General features: G+C 52.9%; 1 protein-coding gene across 6 annotated transcripts; it reads right to left on the bottom strand.

The window, feature by feature from the left end:
* Positions 1-623: 623 nt before the first annotated feature.
* Positions 624-19,828, bottom strand: PLD3 (phospholipase D family member 3). Of its 6 annotated transcripts, none has more exons than XM_086352550.1 (14): positions 19,757-19,828; positions 18,214-18,335; positions 9,991-10,207; positions 9,330-9,460; positions 9,155-9,229; positions 8,919-9,061; positions 8,249-8,432; positions 6,520-6,640; positions 6,312-6,439; positions 4,674-4,874; positions 3,002-3,141; positions 2,243-2,408; positions 1,251-1,350; positions 624-1,137 (listed from the first exon to the last, which is right to left on the bottom strand). In XM_086352550.1, the coding sequence occupies exons 4-14, from the start codon at positions 9,354-9,356 to the stop codon at positions 950-952; spliced, it is 1,473 nt and encodes a 490-aa protein (XP_086208676.1). In that variant the 5' UTR covers positions 9,357-9,460; positions 9,991-10,207; positions 18,214-18,335; positions 19,757-19,828; the 3' UTR covers positions 624-949. The 6 variants fall into 6 exon arrangements, with proteins under 6 accessions (XP_086208676.1, XP_086208674.1, XP_086208678.1 ...); XM_086352548.1 differs by having other exon boundaries at positions 10,013-10,207; XM_086352552.1 differs by lacking the exon at positions 9,991-10,207.
* Between the last annotated feature and the right edge of the window lie 65 nt (positions 19,829-19,893).

Here is a 19,893-nt window from a genome sequence, read left to right as displayed (position 1 = left end):
GCCTGCACTCAGCACACTGCCCCCTCCCTGGAACACGCTGGATGCCTGGCATGCAAGAATTCACCATCAGAACATGCTCAGCATTCAGTAGGTGCCAACCTGAGCTGGCCAGATGCCCAGTTCTTGTTTGTTGACCTGTCCTTGCCACAGGTGACGGGCTTGGCATGCACATATCCATGCTCGGGACATGCGAGACGTTAAGTTCACGCTCAGTACCCACGCCAGTGTCCAGACGTGCGAGTCCACCCTCAGTCCACGCTATCGGTGGCAGTGGCTTGGCGTGTGCTCGTGTGGCTCGGGTCATGCTGAGTGTGCAGCACACGTGGCCCCATTCTGGCTCCAGGAGGCTCAGTTCATGTCCACCCACGAGGTCACACACCCATGCTCAGCACACACCAGCTAGCATGCATCATACACCGAGCATTCAGCACACCCTGGCCCATGCTGGTCACCCACTGAGGGCTCAGCACACATCAGACACGTGCTGAGAGTCCAATGCACACCAAACCACACTGGCCACATGCTGAGGGCCAAGTACCCACAAAGATGTCCCCCTCAGAGGCTCATGCCAGCTGTCCCCTACCCGACACCCTACCTTACACCACTCAGTCAGGCACAGGCTGTACAGACAAGTTATTTACTTCTTATTATGACCTTGGGCCTTCTTTGCCCTGGGAAGTGGGGTGGGCCAGGGAGGCTAGGCCCAGCATGCACCCCCACTTCTCCTTTTGGGACTGAGCCCTCCCGCAGCTCGGCTGGGTCCTCTGGGGCCACAGCATCAGGCCAGTGGGGGTGGAGGTAGAGATGGGAGGCTGGGGTGGGGGTGGTTGCGAAGGGGGAGCCTGTTGGAGTCACAATGGGTCAGACAGAAGCGGGGGGCACAGGGACAGGGGACGGAGACCCGGAACACCAGGGCCTTGCAGGCCTGGCCTGGCCATCGGACCGGGCCTCAGAGCAGGCGACAGGCGTTGCCCACGCTGTCGGCGGCAGCGTCAAGGTCATGGCTATAAGGGGAGTCCCAGTCCCTCAGGAACACGGCCTCCAGCTGGCTCCGCAGGCCACCCCGCCCGTTCTGTGTCACCAGCAGCGAGGTGCCTGCCGTCTCGGTGAAGTAGCTGCCAGACCAGTTGGAGGTTCCTATGGGGAGTTGGGGGTCCAGAGAGTCAGGGCCCATGGCGCCACCTGGACCCCCTTCCATTGCCCACCCCACCCCCCTGCCCCCCCAATCATGGTGCTCCTGGAACACTTACCAATGTAGGTGGCCCGTTCAGTCACCATGTACTTGTTATGGTTGACGCGGGCATAAGGGATTCGGGCCTGGGCATCGTCCGCAGGGACCACAAAGAGTTTCTGAGAGGGGTGGGGAGATGCAGGGTGAGGACAGAGAAGCCCCTGGGTTGGGGATGGGGAGTGGAACCAGGTCTTCGGGACTGGGGGCTCAGCTGCTTCCCTTCGGGCCCTGGGGATCAGAACAGGGCCCAGAGAAGTGCATGTGTGCGTGCAAAGTCGCTTCAGTCGTGTCCAACTCTTTGCAACCCTGTGGACCATAGCCTGCCAGGCTCCTCTGTCCTTGGGATTCTCTAGGCAAGAATACTAGAGTAGGTTGCCATGCCCTCCTCCAGGACATCTTCCCAACCCAGAGATCAAACCTGTGTCTCTTATGTCTCCTGCATTGGCAGGCGGGTTCCTTACCACTAGCCCAGTGTGTGAAGCCCTTCAGAGGAGTGGGTCCTCCGTAAAGACTGGCTCACACGCCACCTGTTCCCTCTAGGGTTAAAAGTGTTAGTCACTCAGTCATGTGCAACTCTTTGCGACCCCATGAACTGTTGCCTGCCAGGCTCCTCTGTCCATGGAATATTCCAGGCAAGAGTACTGGAGTGGGTTGCCATTTCCTCCTCCAGGGGAATCTTTCCGACTCAGGGATCGAATCTGGGTCTCCTGCACCGCAGGCAGATTCTTCACCATAGTCCCTGAGGTCTTACTTCAAACGTCCCCCTTTCCTGAAAGTCTGTGACCCTTCAGGCTGCAGCAGGAGCTTCCTCGGGGCTCCCCCTTCCTGGCCCTGACTCCTCTGCCCACGCCCTTGATTCCAACCCTGACCTGTAGTCACCCCTCCTCTGCCCCAATCAGGGCACAGCCCGCTCTGTGTCATCTCTGTCAGATGCCAGGTGAGTGCCACAGGAGCTGTGTCCCCGCACTGCCCTGCACAGGGGTTGAGGGGCGGGTCTGGGCAGGTGCTTACCACCTGGATGTCGGAGTGGGTGTGGTTGTCACGCAGGGCAGCCAGGGAGAGCAGGAAGGCCCGCATCGAGGGGTCAGAGTGTCCCCAGCAGCTGATCAGCAGGCGTACCTTGACGCCCCGCTCATAGGCAGCCCGCCGCAGCCCGTCGTCAATGGCAGGCCAGAACCTGGGGGCAGGGAGTGCAGGGTACGGAGGGAGGCTTCCCCTCAGCTTTAGGGCGCGAGGCCTGGGTCCCACTGCAGCTTCGGAGAACCCCCACTTCCCAAGACCACCCCATCTCTGGCTCCCGCCCACCCCTACCCAATCCACTCATCATCTTGTCTGCTGCCCCCAGACTACCTGCTCTGAACCCTCAGACCCAATCATCCCCCCTTCCTATCCCAGATCTCAAACCCCAACTGTGCCGCCCCAAACCTGAATATGCTCAGTCCCACCTCTCAAGCCCCTCACCCCATATTCCGCCCACACTCCCTGCTTCCTACCCCCAGAAACCCCACATGCTCTGCCTTGAGCCTCCAGTCCCCCCATCTCCATACCCCTTTCCCAATATTCACAGCCTTTCCTCTGTCCCCTTTCCCTTGTCTCAAGCACCCAGAGCCACTCTCCCTGTCGCCTCTGTCTTGTCCTGTGGTGTCCCCTCCCTCTGTCCCCCGGCCTTGGCTCCCTGCCTGCTTTCTGGGCCCCATCACTCCCTCTCCTGTCTCCTCTTCCACTCATGTGGCTTCCAGCCTTGAGCCCTGTCCACGTGCCCAGCAGTACCGGCGTGGGTGGGAGAACTCCATGATGGGCAGGTAGTTCATGACTGCGATGTAGATGAAACTCCGGGCGTTGTCCACCACGTTGAGCAGGGCCTTCAAGTCTGGGGTGCGGCCACTCGGACACAGCGGTGGGGGTGCACTCTGAGGGGACAAGGGGACAGTCAAGACACGTCCTTCACAGTGGACGCCGGCTGCAGACAGACCGTCAGGCCTTAGGTCCCTGTGTATCTCACTGAATGTTCAGCCTCAGTGAAGGGGAGAGATAATGACACATCCTAGCTCATAGGTGAGCAAACAGGGGCTCAGAGAGGATAAGTGATTTGCCTAAGGTCACAGAGCTGAGGAACGGAGCCAGGGTTTGAAACTAGGCAGTCTGGTTCTAGAACTTAAGCTCTAACCCAGTGGTTCTTGACATGAGCTGCCTGGTCAGGCAGCAGCAGCATCACCTGGGAACTTGTTAGAAATGCAGATTCCTGGGCCTCACTGCACAGGGCACACAGCATCAAGGTGTTGGGATGGAGCCCAGGGATCTGGTTTTAACAAGCCCTTTTGGTAATTCTAGTGCATGCTTAGACTTGAGGACCTCTGCTTTAGTCTCTTAAAAAATTTTTTTATTAGTGTATAGTTGCTTTACACTGTTGTGCCAGTTTCTTCTGCTGCTGCTGCTGTGGCTGTTTGGTTGCTAAGTCGTGTCTGACTCTTTTTTTGATCCCATGGACTGTAGCCCGCCAGGCTCTTCTGTCCATGGAGATTCTCCAGGCAAGAATACTGGAGTGGGTTGCCATGCCCTCCTCCAGGGGATCTTCCCGACCCAGGGATGGAAACTGCACCTCCTGCACTGGCAGTGAATTCTTTACCCGCTGAGCCATGGGGGAAGCCCTCTAATCACTCTTGTCCCTGACTGGCTCACAGCCCACCGCCATGGCACTCCTCATGTGCCCCCACACCCCAGGAGCTTCACCCAGCCCCCTCTACCCTCCCAACAGGTGAGTAAACTTAAGCTCTGAATGGTGATGAGGGAAACTTTACTCCCCAGTGGGAGACCACTGGACTAAAGGACCCCAATGAATTATGTCCCTCCATCCATGCCTTAGGGTGGCCCTTCATGACGACGCTGGGCCTGGCCAGGTGACTTGCTTGGGGGTCCCAGGTTGGCCACCCCAACTAGAGAAAACATCAACAGTTGAAAACAGCAGTGCCTTGTCCAGAGTGGGTGCAGTCCAACAGAGCATTCCACAGTGATGAAAATGTTCTGTATCTACACTGTTCAATACGGCAACCACTTGCTAGGTGTGGCTGCTGAGCCCTTGAAAGGGGGCTAGGGTGACTGAAGAACTGAGTTTTCAACAGCATTTCATCTTAATTGATTAAAAATGTGACATTCAGGCATAGTGGACAGTTCAACCAGGGATTGGCCTGAATGAACCCAGCCATGCTGCCTCATTAGCCCTAAGAGATTGCAAATATTATGATGCAATCATAAGATTTCTAGATGAAACCAAAGCCTAGGGAGGTTGGGACATAAGTCCCAACCTCTAAGTCTTAGGCCCCTGAGTGAGCAGGAGTGACAGCTAGTGGTCAGGACTCCATCATCCCCATCAAATCACTGGGCAGGGCCAGACGGAGGAGGTCCAGTGAGAGCATGTGGCAGGCCCCTCTTCCCTTGGACTCACCGCCAGGTAGGCCAGAGCAGGGGTTCCGTTGAGGCAGATTTCCATTGGAGTCTCTTGATTGTAGCGGGTGTCGTAAGGCCGGGGCCAGGTTGATGGGATGGAGCTGCCCGCCTGGCCCAGGAACCAGTAGGCCTCGAAGATCTTGGTCAGGTCTCGAGCTAGGCAGCTGCAGTTGTACATGACCACACCCAGCTCCTTGACCTGCGGGAGCACAGTGCTGAGCCCCAGGGTGGTGGCCTGGTGCAGGCAGGTGACGTGGACGCCTGCAGCCCCTCCTCCTGCCTCCACCAAGTCCCCCTTCCTGCCCCTTGCCCTTCTGTCTCCCCCTCTTTCTGCCCCTACTTCCCTCTTTCTGCCCCTTAGCCCCCATCCTCCTTCCCCCAGCCAAAGCCCTGAGATGGACATGATCTTGACTCAAGACTAAAATCTGAAGTTTTGGTGAAAGTCAGTTATTCCGAAGCTCCTGATTTCCTGAACCTTTGCGGCTTCTACCTTCTACTGAGCTCCTGCTCAGTCTTAGGTCTCCACTGAGGGTTTCCTCCTCCAGGAATCCTGCCTTGACTGCCCAGCCTGTGTCAGGCATTCCTTAGGCTCTCAAGGTCCCTTGGGCCTCCCTCATCACTTTCCCTGGTGACAAACCTGTCTCCCCATTGGACTGGGAGGACAGGCACCAGGGATGTCTCAGCCATGGCTGTATTTTCTGTGTTTTCCCACAGAGTCGGTGGGATTAGGGGCTTCTGCTTAGTCACTCAGTTGTGTCCGACTCTTTGCAACCCCACAGACTGTAGCCCGCCATGCTCGGCTCTTCTGTCCATGGGGACTCTCCAGGCAAGAATACTGCAGTGCGTTGCCATGCCCTCCTCCAGGGGATCTTCCCAATGCAGGAATCGAACCTAGGTCTCCTGAATTGCAGGCAGATTCTTTACTGACTGAGCCACCAGGGAAGCCCAAGAATACTGGTGTATAGAGCCTATCCCTTCTCCAAGGGATCTTTCCGACCCAGGAATTGAACCGGGGTCTCCTGCACTGCAGGCAGATTCTTTACCAGCTGAGCTACCAGTGAAACCCAGTTAGGGGCTTGCACAGTATCTATTTGTTGAAGACATCATCACTGCCTCAGCTATACCCCTTTCCCATCTCATGCTCATTCCTGCAGCTCCTCCAGGTAGCAGATTAACTGTCACTTCCTTTGGGAGATTTTCCTTGATACCCCAGGTTGGGTCCCCCATCCTGACCCTCTACTTGTGCTTCTCCCCATCTCCCATCTCAGCCTTGACCCTGTTGGGTTGACACCGCCTGGTGACAGGCCCGTCTCAGCCCTGGACCACGAGTTCCAAGAGGCCTATCTGTTGCCATCAACGTTCTCAGCGTCAGAACAGGGCTGGGCTTAGAGCAGGCTCTCAGGAAGTGAGTAGTGAAGGTCGTGTGGGTGGACAGGGCCTTGGATGCCGTATAAAGGGGCTGGCAGGTGCCATCAGGGATCAGAGGGGCTTCCATGAGCAAGGGGAGGGTGGTGGAGGGCTGGATTGGGGGATGATTCAGGAGGGCTGGTAAGAGGAGGTAGGGTACGGTTGGAGGCTGGGAGCCCCACGAGGCAGGGAGCGACCTAGAAGGGCGGTGGGCAGGGCTCAGGCAGACCTGGGTCAGGGAGCGCCAATCCATGTTGGCACTGCCGAGGTAGAAGTGGGTCTGGTCCACCACCCAGAACTTGGTATGCAGGACGCCATGGGTCAGCTTCTGCATGTCCACCATGCGGACCTGGGCACCTGGACCGACAGGGGTGGAGGTCAGGAGCTGGCTTGGGGAGCCCCAGACCCAGCCCACCCTCATTGGCCCCCTAGCTCACCGCTCTGTAGCAGCGCCTGTAGGTCTGCCTGGGGCTGGGGCCCATTGGGCTTGCTCACAGCAATGCGGACCTTCACACCTCGGGGTGCCAGAGTCTGCAGCTGCCGGAGGACCTCCTCGCCCTGGAGGGAGGAGACAGCTTCTGAGGGGATGGATCAGCTGGCTCTCGAGCCCCACGGAGCACCCCACGGAGTCATTTTGAGATTAGGCTTCTAGATCTGATCAGGCTTTACATTAATACAGTTAGGAAAAGCTTTACAGGTTAAGAAGTTAAAACCTTACTTTATCTGTTTTATTTATTGTTTTGGCTGTGCTGTGCGGCATGAGGGATCCTAGTTCCCCAACGAGGGATCGAACCCGTGCCCCCTATATTCAGAACACGGAGTCTTAACCACCGGACCAACAGGGGAGTGTCTTTATCTATTTTAATACCCGGCTGCTCTGAGCCCTGTTAGGGCCTCCCTGCCACTCCTGCCCTTCACAGGTCCTTCCCAAGACCCTGACCTGGTAGTATCCACGCCTGATACAGCAGGGGTCTCTAGGCACCTTGCAGAATGTTAAAGGCACAGCGCAGACTTGGGAGTCTGGGAAGACCTAGGTAAGGCTTGATGATGCTAATAACAGTAACAGCCAATGATTCCCTTGTTTCTACTGTGAGCCAGGCCCCTTCTGAGCCCCTTTATACCCGAACTCTGAATTCTCACAGCTGTCATTGGTAAGGCAAGTCTGAGTTTATCTCAAAGTTGCAGACGAAGAAACTGAGCGTTGGAGAAATCAACAGGAAAGCAGGATTTGAACTCAGACCGTCTGCCTTCTATGTCTGTGCTCTGTGCTTTGAATCACTCCAGTAGGAACCAGCAGGGAATGGAAGCTCATACGTTTTTTTTTAAGCTTGAAGGATCTTGGTTCCCTGATCAGGGATCGAACTCTCACCCTTGGCAGTGAACGCTCGGAGCCCTAACCACTGGACTACCAGGGAATTTCCAGCTCATATAATTTTTAACTGTTGTGCATTTTTTCCAGGCACTGTTTAATGATCCCCACAATTTTAAAACATTTAAAGTCTACCTCTGACAAAGAGTGGCAGCAGGGAAAAGGAAGAAGAGCAACAAATTCACTATGTCTTTCAAAGAAGGGCTTAGCCACCTAGGCTGTTCCTTTTCAAATCTTGGAGTTTTATGCTTTTTAAATTTGTCTGCAGACCCTAACAAGGCTATCACAGTAAATGCTTATAAAGGGCTGACTCTTGTCAGGCACTGCTGTCATTGGCTGGGATCAGCCCGTTTCATCTTCACAAGAGGTGAACACTAAATAATGGCCCCATTCTACAGATGAAGAAAATGAAGACTGCAAGATGAGGTGACCTGCCTGAGGTCACAGAGCTGGCACGCAGAAGCCCGGCTTGAGGCTGGGCTGGTACTCATTCCATGTTTCCATTTCTTTGTGTGACAGGCTCAGGGAAGGAAGCTTGTGGGTGAGCAATATCTGCTAGCCTAATCCCTCGTAACCAAACCCATGCCCTGATATTCAGAGGCCTCCAGATGACCGTGACAAAACGCCCCCAGTCCCGTGGGCCATGTGAAGACAGTTGCTTCCAAACACTTTTGTCCAACCCACTACGTGAGACATGCCAGTCTGTCTCCTGGGCTGGAGGGAAACCCCTTTCATTTCCCTGACTCTGATGCCTCCCACCACCCCTGCTGCCAGCCAGGGCCCAGGTTGCCAGGTACCTGCTGAGCAGAGGCTTCCTGAGTGTGGGTGTCATTGTTGGTGAGAGTCCAGTAGAAGGAGGCAATGTCCAGGCTGCTGTGGGCACCAGCGAGCAGGCCCAGCCAGGCCTGGCTGGTGGAGGGGTTGCTCGTGGAGGCATTGGGGAAGTCCAGGCCCTCGGGAATGCTCTCCACCAGCACTGCTCTGGGTGGGGAGGTGGGGAGGGAGGGAGGCAGAATAAGCCATGGTGGGCTAGACTGTGAGTGCTCACTTGTCTGCCCAAGGAGGATGGAAGACTATATGTATTCGTGTGTGTCTGTACTCATGATTCTCTGTGTCTGCATTTGTCTCTCTAGATTTGTAGAAGGTTGTGGATGTGTGTGTGTGTAAGTGTGTGTGTGTGTGTGTGTCTGTCCATGGATGTGGATAGAAGATGCCATGTGTGTCTATGTATGCCTGTCTGTTCACAGAGGCATAGAAGATGACGACGCTGTGGTTGCCATGGCAACAGTGTGGGTGAAGCAGGTGGGCACAGAGAGAACTGTGACGGTCCACTTGGGAGTGTCTGCCACCCCCTTTTTCTGTCTTGAACAGTGGGTGCAGGCCCTGCGTAGTGCATGTTGAAGTGTCCCTGGCCTGGCAGGGCCCCTTCCCCCACCATCCCAGGCACCCACGCCCCCCTCCACTTACTCGCAAGGGTCATAGCAGGGGGCTGGGCGCTGATTGGGCCCAAAGAGATGCAAGTCGCCGTATTCCCATAGAAACAGCTGAGTCATCAGGGCACCGAAGCCCACAACTGCCAGGATAAGGACCAGAAGGACCCAACGAGCTTTCTGCGGGGGAGGAGGAGGCGAGCAGTCAGCCCAAGGAGGGCAGCCCAGCCCACAGCCTCCAGAGACAGACTGAGGGAGGAGAGGGGCACCTACCTTTTCTGCAGCTTTCCATGCCTCGATCTCATTCATGGGCAGTTCGCTGGCAGGTTCCTCAGCAGGCACCTTCAGCTGGGGCACACGGATGGGAGTGGTGGTGACGGGTCAGCTCAGCAGGGCCCCCACCCTCTCCTGATCCGGCCCCTCCTCCCCTGTTCCCCCATCCACCTACCTCCTGGTACATCAGTTTAGGCTTCATCGTGCTGGCAGTCAGGGGTTATACAGCTCCCAGGTGCAAAAGTGGGTGTGTCAGGGTCTCCAACTGCGGGGACCAGAAGCTGGCACTGTGTTGGGTGTTCTAGGCTTTGGGGGGACATCACAGAAAACGGATCAGCCTCGGGCTCACGGGACTCACTGGATCGCCTTGTCTGTGATCACGGGGGCTACTGGCACTGCGCCCGCCACCCCTAAAGGAGGAAGCTGACTGCTGGTCAGTAGGGATTTCGAAATCCCTTAAAGTCCAACCCCTCTGCCTTCCTCCTATCCCTCTGGGGTGCCCTCCCTGCCTCACTTTAGTGCCCACCCTGCCCCCTTGAGCGCCCACCCTGCCTGTCATCAGCACTGGCACTGCTCCCCATTTAGCACCTTCCCTTCTCTGAGCCCTATCCTACACATTCCCAAAATGACAGCTCCGGATTGGGTCAGCGGAGCCCTAAATATTTTTGTGCCTGGCTTTTCCCAGCCCTGGGATTTACCCTGAAGTCATTTTCCAGGTAGCTCCTTTAACCTCACACTCAGGTAACCACTAGCCAGTTCAGGCCAGGAGCCCAAGACCATCGGGTCCTCCCTCTCAGCTTCCATCCCATCCCCCCAATCATCCTCCCCTACCGTACCCCAGAGGGGCCTCGGCCTTACTCGGCAGACAGCTGCTGCTACCTCCACGGGGCCCCAGCTTCTGCCCCAACAGGCTGAGCAGGGGCGGGAGGGAGGAGGGGGCGGGGCCCAACGGGGCTCCGCCCTCTGCAGCGGGGAGTCTGCGCAGTGAGCGCGCCGGTCCGGGCTCACCGCAGGGAGAGGGGGGGCCGGCCCCCCAGATACGGTCTAGCCAGCCTGGCGGGGGTGGAGAAAAAGCACAGGTCTGAGCGATTGCTTTGCTACGCTCCATCCTAGAGCACCCCCCCCCCAATATGGGCTAGGGAGGACTCAGGTAAAGAGAAAAAAGAGACCCCCCCCCATCTTTTCTCGGCTCTAAACCCTGTGAATATTTGTACCGTGGGCATGTATTACCTAGTCAAAAATAAATACATAAATAAGACTAATGATTTTTAAAATTATAAAATAAAATGGAATGACCAAGGCTGAACAACATGATTTAGGGATGTAGCCATAAAATCAAAAGACGCAGCCCACCCACGCTATGGGAGGGGAAGAGCGCGGGGTGTGCGATAAGGGGATGGTGGGTTTTCTGTTGTAGTCTGTATTGAAGTCTCTATTTAATTTTTTAAAAAGGCCAACTGATATTTTGATAGGGATTTAAAAAATGTTTCTTACCAGTGTGTGTGTGCGGGGGGGGGGATGGATATATGTATATGTGTGACCGAGCCCCTTCCCTGTTCACCTGAAACTACCACAACATGGTTAATTGACTATATCCCAATACAGAATGTTTTTGGTGTTAAAAAAAAAATCCAGGCTCCAGCTAAAGGGATAAAGAGGGTTTCCCATCTACCATCTCGTATCTCCGAAACAGAATTTAAGGCCACAGCTGTAGAAATAAGTTGGAGGGATTCCCCCTTTCCCGCCCACCTCTCTCAATGAAAGAGGGGCAGGACCCCCTTTCCCCTACCCAGGCAGGAAGTGCACAAAGGTAGAGAAGGGTTATTATTGAAAGAAGAAACAGCGTCAGAAGTGGTTGCCTTGACAACAGGATTTGGGGGTGCGTCAGGATCGCTTTTTATCCTACGCCTATTTTCTTTTTTAAAATCGTGAAATATGAGCGACTTACAGAAGAGAAAAATATCTCTGTGCGGGTTAAAAAAATAATTATAAAGTGAACACAGGTGTTGACGCGTCCCAGGTTTTGTCAGGTTTTTAAAAATTCATTCCACGCATTAATGTGATTTAAAAAAAAAGAAAATTCCAAAAGGGAGTTTGGTTCACCACTCACCGCAAGATCCAGCCTAGACCTGAAAGGATAATTTGAAAACCCCTTCCCCCTCAACGTCTGATCCCAGTTTGGTTAAAGGCAGAAGAGCACAAGTAGGGATGCCCCCACCCCCACCCCACCCCCACCCCATCACAGGGAGCCAGCCAAAAAGAGTATGGATCCAGCAAAGAATAGCAACAGATCAAGCTTATCTGATCTCCGTAGGTCACCAAGAGAAGCAGAAGGTAACAGTCTTCGATAAGGCTGACCGCAGGGTCCAAGGGTGGGGGAGGGGAGGCATGGCGCAGGAAACAAGTTTGCCTTTTATTTGCCCTTGGTGAGAAATGCTTTATTTAAGACTATGTGGTTGGAACAGAAGGTGAGGTGAAATTAGGGAAGCTAGTAGTAGTATTAGTTGCTCATTTGTGTCGGACTCTTTGCGACCCCACGGACTGTAGCCCTCCGGGGTTCCCTGTTCACGGGATTCTCCAGGCAAGAATACCGGAGTGGGTTGCCATTCCCTTCCGTAGGAGGGAAGCTAAGATCAACGGAAACAAAACTGGGGAAAGGTAGGGCTAGAAGATGTGAGGGATGGTGCACAGCACGGTGAGGCAGGGGAACTGGGGTGGCCGCTGATAAACCAAAATTACAAAGAAAATAGACTCGATGGACATGAGTTTGAGCAAGCTCTGGGAGTTGGTGATGGACAGGGAAGTCTGGCATGCTGCAGTCGGTGGGGTTGCAGAGTCTGATGTGACTGAGTGACTTAACTGAAGACGCCTTTTATTCAGTTTGTTAGCAATCTTTTGGCTTTCAAATTGTGCCATGATGACAAGTCTTTACTGATGGGTTGAATTCTGACTTGCTATATTTTTATCAAAGCAAACGCACCTAGCGTACTTCAAAAGAAAACCAGTACTGGAGAGGTGGTGTAGGTTGCATTAGATTGGTGAGGCAGTTAACACTTGTGGCATCCGGAGCCAGATGCCTGATCTTAATATGAACCTCAGTATGTATGCGATTATTTGATTTCAGAGAACTGACAACACATCTGTGCCTTGGTGTCCCCATCTGCAAAATGGGCAAAGTAACAATACTGCCCACTTTTCACAAGGCTGTTCATTAATTTTGCACACCTTTATTGTGCACAGGTATTGTTTTAAGCACTGGGGAGATCACTGTGAACAAAACAGACTTGAAGACAGACAAAAACAAAAAGTAAATTATATGTTAGAAGATAATATATGCTATAAAGACTCAGGGGAGAGGGACGGGGTTGGGGTGGGGGTGGGATTACTTGCACTTGAAAATGAGGAGGACAAGGAAGGCTGCACAGAGAAGGGGATACCTGAGAAAAAAACTTCAAGGAGGGGAGGAAGAGAGCTACAGAACAGTATTCTAAGTGCAAAGGCCCTGAGGCAGGAGTATGCCTGTGGGGATAGAGAAGAGCAAGCAGGCATGTATCTGCAGTGGAATGGCAGTGCGGGGAGGGAGAGGAGGTGAATCAGAGGTCACAGGACCAGATTATGCAGAGCTACCTGGACTGTGGCAAGAATGGGGCCAAGGGTAGGTTCTGGGCAGAGGAGGAAATATGATCTCCTCTGGGGGTGAGTGAGTTGAATGGTGGCCTCAAAACTGGTAAGTTGGATGTGGTCATCACTCCTGGAACTTGTGAATGTGACCTTATTCAGTGGACCTGGAGTCTCATTATATATATTAGCATATGACACACTCAGAGGTGCCATGACAGTTCCAAAGCCGGCCCAGGCCCAAAAGTCGGTGGTGGCTCAATTCCTGGAAATCTCACCACCCTTTCTCCAAGATAGTTAGAACAATCCTTCTACTCATTAGCCTATGAAATTACCCAGCCCAGGGACTTCCCTGCTGGTCCAGTGATTATAATAAGACTCAGCACTTCCACTGCAGGGGGCATGGGTTTGATCCCTGATGGGGGAACTAAGATTCTTCATGCTGCCCAGTGCAGCCAAAAAAAGAAATTACTCAGCCCATAAAAATTAACCACTCCCTATTTCAGGGACTCTTGCCTTCTGAGATGGCCCACACTCTGTGGAGCGTGTTTCTCCCAGGGCCGTTCTTGCTTCTTGAGATGAACCACATCCTGTCTATGGAATGTGTCTCTCTCTAAATAAATCCACTTTTCACCTATCACTTTGTCCCTCACTGAATTCTTTCTGTGCTGAGACGTAAAGAACCTAAGCTTCATTAAATCCTGAGACCAGGTGTGTGATTTAGATGAAAAGAAAGTAGGTTTCAGTCCCAGTTTGGGTTTTGGCTGTTTTGAGTCCCAGCCTGTACAACTGAATTGTGCAGTTTCACCAGCCCATTGAATATCTCCCTGTCCCCTTGGCGTGTGCCTTGCCTGACCCTGGGTGTGACACCATAGCCCAGGGACAAGGAGGAAACAAAACCCACTGGGCTTCTGAGACCTGTGTTGGGTCACAGTTCCCTAAACACCCCCACCCCTGGTGAGGGTGGGAGACTTGATCCCCCTTCCACAGAAGTGCTCTGGACTGATGAATCCAGGGTTCAAATCCCACCTCTGTCACTTTTTTTCAGAAATTTTCTTATATATAAATAAATAAATATACGGCTGCATCAGGGCTTAGTTGCAGCACGTGGGATCTTTAGTTGTGGCATGTGGGATCTAGTTCCCTGACTAGGGCTTGAATCCGGGTCCCTCCTGCTTTGGGAGCGTGGACTCTTAGCCACTGGACAGCCAGAAGCCCTCTGTCACTTTCATACTCAGTGACATTGGGCACAGGGCTTTATTTCTTTGAGCCCTGCTGGCCTCATTCATAAAAAGAGGATTGGGACTTCCTTAGCCCACTCCATGTTCTTGCCTGGAGAATCCCAGGAATGGGAGCCTGGTGGGCTGCCGTCTATGGGGTCACACAGTCGGACACGACTGAAGTGACTTAGCGGCAGCAGCGGTTCAGTAAAGACTCTGTGCTTCCACTGTATGGCGTGCAGGTTCGATCCCCAGTTGGGGAACTAAGGTCCAGTATACCATGTGGCATGGTCAGGAAAAAAAAAAGGATCACTTTATGCCTGTCTGGGGAGTGGTGGCTGCTTTAAGAGGGTGGGCCTCACAGTCCCCAAGCCCTTGATTCATATCTCAGCTCTGTGCTTTACTTGGAGAAGAGACTACCTTTTCTGAGCCTCACTTGCATTCTTCAGAACACTGGGGAGACTAATATACCAACATGACATTTGCTGGGCAGAGTCAATGAAACCCATCCACAACAGTCACTTCACACAGATACAAGCTGGCTGGTGAGTTGTGTCCCCTAATACCCTGAACACACTACTTATCACAGATAAACTTATATATGTGTCCCTTGAAAAGCTAAGTCTATGTCTGATTTATTCCTCTACCCACCAAGTGCCCAGCACATTGTAAATGTTTGTTTTTCTTCTGAAAACAGAAGAAAAGAGCAGTAGAAGAGAGAAAAGACTTTAGATGTCGCTTTAAGATTCAGAGACACTGAATTCCTACACAATGATCAGTAGCTTGTGTTCTGAGCCTGGGGCAATAGGGTAGGTACAGATAGTAGCACTTCAGCCTGAGGGTAAAATTCAGGGTGGGCCACTTAGCTGCTAAAGCACATCTGAAGCACTGGACAGGCCACACCTTAGGAAACATTTACAAACCTAGGGACCTTCTGCATGGTTCAAAACAGACCAGTTCTTGGGTTTAAAGGGGGCAATTTTCATTTGATTGTGCAGACCCCTTTGGACCGACCGCACAATCGTCTGTGATCAAGTCTACAGAAAACAGTACGGAGCACTGGTTTTGTAAACGTTTTTGTTTTTAGAGGTAGAACCTTTGTTTCAAAGGACCCCAGAAGGTGCCCCTTCCAGGGATAGAAGATGCTCGGTCTGAAAAACAAATCAGTAAAAAAAAAAAAAAGCAAAAAAAGGCATACACGAACCACCCCAACCCACCCCCACCACCATGAATGGTGAATACTTGGGAACTGGAACTCAAAAGCTGTCCCATCCCTACTCAACCCCGCTCTGTGGCTGCCCACTGCCTTCGGGACAAAGTGCAACTGTCTTATGATGCCCTCCTGGGCTCTCCAGGGACAGTGCCTGTGGACCTTCCCCATCTGACAGTTTCAGTTCCTCTGACTCCAAAGCTGTCTGTGACTCGTATCTCCTCCTTGAACTTCAGCTCTGCAAGTCCCATGGCCTCCTAGATACCTCCACCCAGGTGTCCCTAAGCCCCTTATACCCATGTCTCCAACTGTCCTTAGCATCTCTCCCTAACCTGCCCCTCCCCTGGGTCCCCATTCCCAGGAGAGCTGTCCTACCCAGCCTTCAGGTCTCGGCCTGTGTTCCACCTTCCCCAGAAAGCCCTGATGCCCCCAGTCCTGGGTCCCCCATAACTTATCCACTTGGCCTCCCAAGAGTGGCTCCCACCCACCCTTTTCACCTCCCCTCCAAGGCCATGAACTGGCCTCTCTCACCTGGGTCCCCATTCCAGCTGCCTCCTGTGGCTCCCAGCCTCCACTCAAACACTTCTATTTCCCCCTCCGATCTGAGTCTGACTCGCCCCTCACCTGCTCAAATACTCTGTGGCCCTCCAGTGTGCACAGGATAAAGTCTCAGCTTCTCACTGTGGCTCCCAGAGCCCTTTCCTTAATAATCTTTTGGGCTTATGCTTGTACCATTCTCCATGGCCCAGTCATATTTAATATCTTTCAGTTCCTCGAACTGAAACCACACGTTTACCACCAAACCTGCCCACAGCTGCCCCTCCTGCCTAGCATACTTTTCTCTCTTCAGGTTGCTCACCTCTATCAGCTTATGTACTGCCTCCTCCAGGAAGCCCTCCCTGACTCCCTGGCTGGTCCAGACATCCTCCATGGGACTGGCAGTCCCCTGGGCTTACCAATCCTAGCCTGGACCCCTCTGCCTGTGCTTCTCCCAACCTGGCCCTGACCACTGGACTATCACTACCTGATGATGGGTCCAGAATCCACGAGGGGAGGGCCGGGCTGGCTGTCACTGCTGTGTCCCCCATGTCACCCAGCACAGGGACAGTATATGGCAGATGCTCAGTGGCCAGTTCATCCATCTATTCATTCAACTAGTATTTATTCAACTATTGCTGACAAGCCCTGTCTAGAAATTGGAGATGCAGCACAGAAAAACAGAGAAAAAAAAAATCCTTAGGAAGGAAGAAATTCTTTTGAGGGAGTGAGACAATAGATCAATGAGTGAAACCTACACTATGTACCTGCGAGAAAAAGAAAACAAGAGAGGGGCGCTGTGGCATCACGTGAAAGTGGTTGACATCGCCATTCAAACAAACAACAGGGACTTCCCATGGTTGAGATGCCATACTTCCAACGCAGGGGGCACAGGTTTGGTCCCTGGTCAGGGAACGAATATCCCACAGGCTGTGTGGCCCCCAAACCCTCCCCCCCAAATCAAACAAATGAAAAAAAAAAACATCTGGGGGAAAAAAGCATTATTATCCCTGTTTTTCAGATGAGACAGGGCTCAGGGAAATCACTGCCCAGGTCACACAGGGTTGGTTTGTCAGCTGGGAATCTGATCCCAGAGCTCAGTTCTGTTCCAGGGCACTATACTGTCAAACCAACTCACAAACACAAAATAAGGCAGGGTGTCTTTTTCTTGCTACCCTCCGGGAGGTCTGTGGCTGTGGAAGGGTAGGATACGGGAGAGATAGTGGGGATCCTTATGTTTATTGAACCAGGCACTGCTCAAAACACTTTATATATACAATTCTCACAACAGTGTTTTTGTTTTGTTTTAGCCTAACTTCCCCCAGGTGACTCTGTGGTAAAGAATCCTCCTGCCAATGCAGGAGACACAGGAGACGCAGGTTCCATCCCTGGGTTGGGAAGATCCCCTGGAGTAGGAAACGGCAACCCACTCCAGTATTCTTGCCTGGAGGATCCCATGGACAGAGGAGCCTGGCGGGCTATAGTCCATAGGGTTGCAAAGAGTCAGACACGACTTAGGGGCTCAACAACAACAAACAGGTAAGTGAACTAAAGACCTAGAGCAGTTTAGTCATTGGCATAAAGGGACAAAGCCAGGAAGCCAGGATTTGAGCCCAAGCTCCCTAGGGTGCTGGGTAGACAGCCCCCTCTCCTGCTGTCTAATATCTGTAGACCTGTGGTTTCCTCCCTCCCTCCCAAACAGCCTCTCAAAACCTCTACCGACACCCCCCTTCTCCCTCCCCTCAATCTTTGAGAAGGACATTGGAAACTTTCTCCAAGTATAAAGGATATGAGTGCAGCTTTAAAAAAGGACTTCAGTTGTTCTTCCAACCAGGCTGCTCTTGCCAGTCCATCCTTGGTAGAAGTTCTCCAGCTGCTGCTGTGGCTTCATGTCACATCAGATCACATCCGTCCTCTCTTCCAAACCCACCTCACTCAGAGTAAAGCCAAAGTCTTCTCCACGGCCCGTGAGACCTCCCGCTGACTCCCCCATCACCCCGCTGACTTCATCCCCCATCCCTCTCCTCCCTCACTGGCCTCCCCATTACCCCTTACCAATGCCATGTAGGCTGCTACCTCAGGGCCTTTGCATGTGCTGTTCCCTCTGCCTAGAATGGGGCTACCTTGGTGTCTCAGGCAGTAAAGAATCTGCCTTCAAGGTGGGAGACCTGGGTTCAATCCCTGGGTTGGGAAGAGCCCCTGGAGAAGGGCATGACTACCCACTCCAGTATTCTTCCTTGGAGAATTCCATGGACACAGGCGCCTGGCTGGCTACAGTCCATGGGGTCACAGAGTGGGACACGACTGAGCGACTAACACTTTTACTTTCTGCCTAGAATGCTGTTCTTCCCTCAGAGAGCCATGTCACTCTCTCCCCCTCTTCAAGTCTTTGTTCAAATGTCACCAGGTCACCCTACTTAAAACTACCATCTCTGCATTCCCTATCCCCCCAATATATCATATAGTCTACTTACCCGTTTGTGTATTGTCTCTGGCCCTTGCTGTTAATAGACTGTAAACTCCATGAGGCCAGGGAATCTGTTTTGTTCACTCATGTGTCCGTATGCCTAGCACAGTCTTGGGCATGTAGAACATGCTTAACAAATATCGATTGAATGAATAACTTGTATTTGCATTCCCATATTACAGATGTAGTAACTGAGGCACTGGGACCTTAAGCCACCTGCCCAAGCTCATGCAGCTATTTAAGTACTAAACAGTAAAACCAAGATTGGCACCTGGGGGGGGTCCAGTCCCTGGCACACACTGTAATGACTGTCCTTAGCCACGCTAAGGCAAGCTGAGTGACTAAAATATTCACCTCTTCACTTGAGGATTTGGGGTTGCTGAGGTTTGATGGTGTGGTGAGACCTGCCTCCTCTCTCTGTACCTCTGATTTTATGAGTCAAGGGAGGGTTGGGTCTAAGCTACCTAGAGTCTTCCTCCCACCAAGCCCTGCTGGACTCCTGCTATGGGCTAAGTGCTCTCAATTTGGGGGTGGGAAATCAGTCTGTCCACCAAGGTAAAGAGGGATGGATTAATATTGACATGAGCAAGGTTCTTAATGGCTGATGGGCCACCCTCCCAGGTGTGGTGACGTGGCGGAGGGGAGGACAGCTTGGAGACTGTGACGTGGGACAGCAGGGGTTGGCTGCTGCAGCAGAACTTGTCAGGATAGAGAGAGTGTGACAACCTGGGAATGATGAAGGTAGCTGGGGGGAGGGGAAGAGTGACAAGGAGGAGGGGATGAAGGTGACTGGATGAGGGTGAGGGTGAGATGATTGATTGTATTAGCCACATCGAGCTGGGCATGTCACCAGAATAAACTCGCAGGATCCTCACTCTCATCCCTGACATAGGTGTCCCTGTGTGGGTTTTACAAATGAGGAAGCTAAGTTTGCAAAGGTGTGATGAGATGGTCAAGGTTACCCAGAGGTTTAGCGATGGAGCCAGAATAACGGGCTCTAGTACCTGGTATGTGAGAGGTGACACGGGGAAAATGACAGAGACATGAAGAGAGAGAGAGAGAGAAAAAAAACTCCTAATGGGAAAACACTAGAAGCATTAGGCACAGACAGTGACTGTCAGAGAAGCAACGGTGACAGGGGAGCGATGGAGGCATAAAGGATGAGAAAGAAGGGAAACCTGAGTGCGATTTACGAAGGGGAGAGGAGGCGTGCGAAGGTGACATGGGGATATGATGACGATTTATGAGAAGGACTTTGTAAAGTAGCAGCAACAAAAGAGATGTGTAGGCGACAGGAGAAGGAGACACGACAGGAGAGACATTTGGTGGCCATGGAACTTAAAAAGAACGAAATCTTGTTATGGGGATTGATGGCGACATTAGGAGAGTGGTGGAAACACAAGGGAGTGATAACGATTCAAGCAGGATGCAACATAACGGGAGGAACGGAGACATAAAGGGACAGAGGACGATATGAGAGAAGAAATGCATTATAGAGGAAGGACAACATAAAGGCAGCCGAGGCGCCGCGCCCCCAGATCGCACATTACCTGCACTCCAGTTTTCCCACTCCGGGACCCAGCCCCGCTGGTGCCTTCTAGGCTGGAGCCCCGCGCGCCCCCGCCCCCAACCCGCCGCGCGCAGGCGCACTCCGGCTGGACTGCGGACCCGCGGGGGCCAAGCAATG

This window comes from Bos grunniens, chromosome 18 (assembly GCF_055505025.1).
Source record: "Bos grunniens cultivar Pamir isolate PY7600 chromosome 18, Bosgru_T2T1.0, whole genome shotgun sequence".
Lineage (NCBI taxonomy): Eukaryota > Metazoa > Chordata > Mammalia > Artiodactyla > Bovidae > Bos > Bos grunniens.
This window is presented reverse-complemented; position numbering and strand designations above follow the sequence as displayed.

Coding starts and splice junctions, on each gene's coding strand:
- PLD3 (XM_086352550.1), bottom strand. CDS start 9,356: ATGAAGCCTAAACTGATGTACCAGGAG. Junction 9,230..9,329: donor CTAAACTGATGTACCAGGAG/GTAGGTGGATGG, acceptor CGTGTGCCCCAG/CTGAAGGTGCCTGCTGAGGA. Junction 9,062..9,154: donor CATGGAAAGCTGCAGAAAAG/GTAGGTGCCCCT, acceptor CCTCCCCCGCAG/AAAGCTCGTTGGGTCCTTCT.